Source organism: Primulina eburnea, chromosome 4 (assembly GCF_022965805.1).
Source record: "Primulina eburnea isolate SZY01 chromosome 4, ASM2296580v1, whole genome shotgun sequence".
NCBI classification, from domain to species: Eukaryota; Viridiplantae; Streptophyta; class Magnoliopsida; order Lamiales; family Gesneriaceae; genus Primulina; species Primulina eburnea.
Window position 1 is genome coordinate 31301204 of NC_133104.1, and position 5195 is coordinate 31306398.

Sequence of the window (5195 nt, forward strand, 5' to 3'; positions counted from 1 at the left end):
CCGGTTCGGACCGGTTCCGAACTCACCAGACCTAGAACCGGTAGGAACCGGTCCGAAACCGATCCGGTGGAACCGATAACCATGCATGACTATATATAGATATGTTATATAATATAAAATATTTTTATAACGTGGGCCTAATGATGTTTTCTCTCGCTCTTTTAAGAAAAGGTCCCCAGTTAATAACCGTCGATTACCTATTTGATCGAACAGCCCACATCAAAACCCTAATGGAGTTCACATCGTCGATTATCTATTTGATCGAACGGTCCACGTCAAAACCCTAATGGAGTTCATCATTTATATGCCCCAACTTCTCTCTCCCTTCCTCCTATTCATACACTCGAACTCTCTCCTTGCAGCCTGAGGCGAGCGAGGGATCTCAAGCTTTTCTCGTAGGTAACTCTATCCTTATATTCTTGGTTTCGTAGAGATTTGTCTATATCTGATTATGTTCTTTGGATTTATAAAAAAAGTTAGACTTTTTTTTGGTGAATTATAGCTTGCTGTTTGGTTAAATTGATAATATATAATATATCTGATTATGTTCTGAGAGTTATTTAATTCCTATACTTTTTACGGATCTAATATATTTTTGACGCGAATCTGATTTTGGAGGCTTTTTTGTTACAATATTAGACAAATTGAAATGATTGTTTAATTTCATGTGTTCGATTATGAATCTTAAATAGTTTGGTTTAAGATATTCATGGAAATTCCTTGCTGTTTATTGTCTACAGCTTCTCTATGTATTGAACCGTCCTTTGAGATCTGAAAGGTTTTCGCTTCAAATTTTATCCTTTAAATGTGGATGGATTCAAGAGTTAATATTTGTTTCGTGATAGTCAAGTTATTTTTTCTTTGTACTTTTAGTTGTAGAAATTTTGTTTTATGATGATTGCTGGATGCTGCTATTTGTAGTCTGGTTGAAAGACAGTTTCTAACTGTTAAGACTTGGTAGCATTTGTGTTTTAGGATGTTTGATATTTATGATTGATGTAAGAAAAATGCCATTATATTGTACATGTACAGTGGTCTTAAAAAGTTTTTTTCTCGTTGCAGTTTGATTATTAAGCTAATCACATGGGTAAGGAAAAGATTCACATTAGCATTGTGGTCATTGGCCATGTCGACTCTGGGAAGTCTACCACCACAGGTCACTTGATCTACAAGCTTGGAGGTATTGACAAGCGAGTCATTGAAAGGTTTGAGAAGGAGGCAGCTGAGATGAACAAGAGGTCATTCAAGTATGCCTGGGTGCTGGACAAGCTTAAGGCTGAACGTGAACGTGGTATCACCATCGATATTGCCTTGTGGAAGTTTGAGACCACGAAGTACTACTGCACTGTGATTGATGCTCCTGGACACCGTGACTTTATCAAGAACATGATTACTGGCACCTCGCAGGCGGATTGTGCTGTCCTCATCATTGATTCTACCACTGGTGGTTTTGAAGCTGGTATTTCCAAGGATGGTCAGACCCGTGAGCATGCATTGCTTGCTTTTACTCTAGGTGTCAAGCAGATGATTTGTTGCTGCAACAAGGTGAGAAATGTTCATCATCTTAATTCACTAAGTTTTGTGGTTAAGTATCACTTTTGTTTGAATCCTGGAAGATTTAACATAATGATGTTATATATTTATATGAGCAGATGGATGCCACCACACCCAAGTACTCCAAGGCTAGGTATGACGAAATTGTGAAGGAAGTTTCTTCCTACCTTAAAAAGGTTGGATACAATCCTGAAAAAATCCCATTTGTTCCAATTTCTGGTTTTGAGGGAGACAACATGATTGAGCGATCCACGAATCTCGAGTGGTACAAGGGCCCAACCCTCCTGGAAGCCCTCGACATGATCCAAGAACCCAAGAGGCCGTCAGACAAGCCGCTTCGTCTACCACTTCAGGATGTTTACAAGATCGGTGGTATTGGTACTGTCCCAGTTGGTCGAGTTGAGACAGGTGTCATCAAGCCTGGAATGGTTGTCACATTTGGTCCCACCGGTCTGACCACTGAAGTTAAGTCTGTTGAGATGCACCATGAATCCATGCCTGAGGCTCTTCCAGGTGACAATGTCGGGTTCAACGTCAAAAATGTTGCAGTCAAGGATCTAAAGCGTGGCTTCGTAGCTTCCAACTCCAAGGATGATCCCGCCAAGGAAGCTGCCAACTTCATCTCCCAGGTCATTATCATGAACCACCCTGGCCAGATTGGTAACGGATACGCCCCAGTGCTAGACTGTCACACCTCCCACATTGCTGTCAAGTTTGCGGAACTTGTGACCAAGATCGACAGGAGATCTGGCAAGGAGCTAGAGAAGGAGCCCAAATTCTTGAAGAACGGTGATGCTGGACTCGTAAAGATGATTCCCACCAAGCCGATGGTTGTCGAGACCTTCTCAGAGTACCCACCCCTTGGTCGTTTCGCTGTGCGTGATATGCGTCAAACTGTTGCCGTTGGTGTGATCAAGAGTGTTGAGAAGAAAGATCCTACTGGTGCCAAGGTGACCAAGGCTGCTGCCAAGAAAGGTGCCAAGTGAAACAGTCGGAAAGATCGTCATTATTGTGGGCGATTGAATGCGTTTGTCTCAATTTCTCTGTTTTCTGACAAACTTTTAGTGTTGTCTTTGTTCACATGCTTTTGCCTCGTATTTGAACCACTCCTTCACGAGGATGGTGAGATTATCAAGCAATTTCATTTTCGACCAGATTGCTTAATGGATGGGGATTCAAGTTTTGAACCACACCAGAGTTCGGGAGTTGTGATTTTGATCTTGGATTGAGTATTGAGCTTTCAAGTACTTCGTTTTTAGGCATTTGAATGTTTTACCTGACATATACTCGTATGGAGATATGAGTGTCTTGGTTTAGAGTATTTGTTCTGTCACCGTCACTATTACTGTTTTATGCCGTGTGTTCTTGAAATTACGAGATCTTATTTTCAATATTTCCTTCCCCCGAGTGGATTTATGGCTGTGTATGGGTTGGGTTGAAATGAATCCATTTGAACTCGCTGATTGAGTGATAATTAAGAATATAATTAGCAGTGAACCGTGGAAAAGATTGAAATTTTGTTCAAAATTGAAGATTAAGTGGTCCATGGTAAATGGTAATAGTTGGCACGTCTAGCTAATATTATAAAAATAAATGTTTTCTTGTAAAATAAAGTATTAAAACTTTTGGCGGAGTTTCTCTGGATCAAGATCCTCTGGTGCTATGGACATTTAGTCCATATCACTATTAAAAAATAAAAATACTAATTTTTAAAAAAATTAGCATTTTTTTTAATTATTTCAAAATCAAAATTATATTTTTTATTTAAAGTTATAATTTTATCTTTGTTTACAAATATATATTTTACAAATATATATTGTGAGTGTAAAATGATGTTTCTCTTATTATTTTTTTTTTAGAAAATTTTCAACTCTTTTTTTAATAAAATGTTAAAAAAAATAAAAAAAAATTTTGTTACAAATATATGATTTCGAACGAACATAAAAAAAAAAATAATTGTACATACAATTTTTGTAATATTATAGTTTTGTTAAAAAAAATCAATTTACTTCTTTTTATCTTGTTAATTTTTTATTAGAAGTTAAAATTTATTTAACACATATTTGTAATAAAAAAATAATCTTGTTGCTTTTTATATGTAAATTCTTTTGAAAAATTATTTCTCTTTTTTGTATTTTATTTTTCTCATTCTTTTTAAAAGTTTTAAATACAAATTTGTTTTTTCTAGATTTAAGAAATAATCCAATTTTCAAAACAAAATGTAAAAAATTTAAAAAAGACCTCAAAACAAGAAAAATTATACAAGTTAATTTTTTTTTATGTCCGTGTCAATTTTTGGTATTATTTTTAATTGTTTGATAGGTTCAACTTTTCTAAATTTTTTGTACATTTTTTTAATTGGATTATTTCTTTTATCTCTAAATATATATATATATATATATATAAATATATATATATATATATATATATATATAAATATATATATTATGTATTTAGATTTTAATTTTATTTTTGTCATAACTATGTGATTAAAAAAAATTTAACTTCTAAATAAAAAATTAAGATAAAAAAAATGAGAAAATAGTTTTTTTTAAAAAAAACTATAATATTAAAAAAAAATTGAATGTACCATTGTTTTTTCTTATTCGTTCGGAATCACATATTTGTAACAAAAAAATTAACTTTTTATTAACATTTTTTTAGTTGAAAAAATTATAAAAGAAAAAGTAATAAGAGAGACATCATTTCTAAGGCTCGAGAAATTTATCATGTTAATCCGAAAGGATTTCTTGATTAATTGATGTAATTATGGACGAAAGGAATTAGAATGGGAAAGACGAGAACAGATGCGAAATATGTGCGAAGGAGATGCCATACGTGCACATGCGCGAGTTGGTGCGCACACATGCGCGGTTTTGGCAGAAGACTTCGCGCTTATGCGCGGCGTGAGGGCGCGCATATGCGCGAGGTGTCCAGTAGCCTAGGGGAGTGCTCGGCGCATATGCGCGACGTGAACGGGCGCATATGCGCGAGCAGGGCAGCGAAGTTGGCGCACGCGAGTTGCATTGCACGAGACAGTAGGTCTCGCGCATATGCGCGGCGATGGGGCGCGCATATGCGCGAGCTGTCGTGACGAAGACGCGCCGAGGCTTTGTGTCTCGCGCATATGCGCCGCTATGGGTCGCGCATATGCGCGAGACGTGCAGAACATGCAACAAGCCACTTGCCTCTCATGCACCGTGTATATATATAAATATGTATATACATATCAGTCTTTAGCAATAAAAAGGAAGGAGAAATTGAAAAGCTTCCGAGGAGATTTTCTTCAATTTGAGAAATTGCAAGTTACAAAAGATCCGTTAGTCTGATTTAAAATCCGAGTATAGCACCGAGTTCCTAGCGACGACAGCTACAACTGTACGTAAGTTTTGTTACGTTTAGATACGATTTGAAATTATGATATTGTCAGAATTGATCGAAGAACATATACCGTATGAAATTGTTATCATTTTCAGAGTGATTAGACTGAGAATTGATATCTGTTGATTTATATGGTTGGGTATATTTATATTGATACAGTACATTCGATAGTATTCAGAACCGTGTTATTATATCTGTGATGTTGAGATTGACGGGATTACTGAGACTGTATTGTTATGCCGTCGAAACATCAGTAGACT

At 36.1% G+C, this 5195-nt stretch overlaps 1 protein-coding gene across 2 annotated transcripts; it reads left to right on the forward strand.

Moving 5' to 3' along the window:
- The first annotated feature begins 276 nt into the window (after positions 1 to 276).
- On the forward strand, positions 277 to 2947 carry LOC140830953 (elongation factor 1-alpha-like). Of its 2 annotated transcripts, none has more exons than XM_073194547.1 (3): positions 277 to 399; positions 1063 to 1545; positions 1653 to 2947. In XM_073194547.1, exons 2-3 carry the CDS (start codon positions 1084 to 1086, stop codon positions 2538 to 2540), a joined length of 1350 nt encoding a protein of 449 aa, XP_073050648.1. In that variant the 5' UTR covers positions 277 to 399; positions 1063 to 1083; the 3' UTR covers positions 2541 to 2947. The 2 variants fall into 2 exon arrangements, with proteins under 2 accessions (XP_073050648.1, XP_073050649.1); XM_073194548.1 differs by having other exon boundaries at positions 277 to 395.
- Positions 2948 to 5195: the final 2248 nt, after the last annotated feature.

What these genes read in the sequence shown, in the direction of transcription:
- LOC140830953 (XM_073194547.1), top strand. Translation starts at nt 1,084, where the DNA reads ATGGGTAAGGAAAAGATTCACATTAGCATTGTGGTCATTGGCCATGTC. An exon ending in TGATTTGTTGCTGCAACAAG is followed by an intron (nt 1,546 to 1,652) that starts GTGAGAAATGTT and finishes TTATATGAGCAG; the next exon opens with ATGGATGCCACCACACCCAA.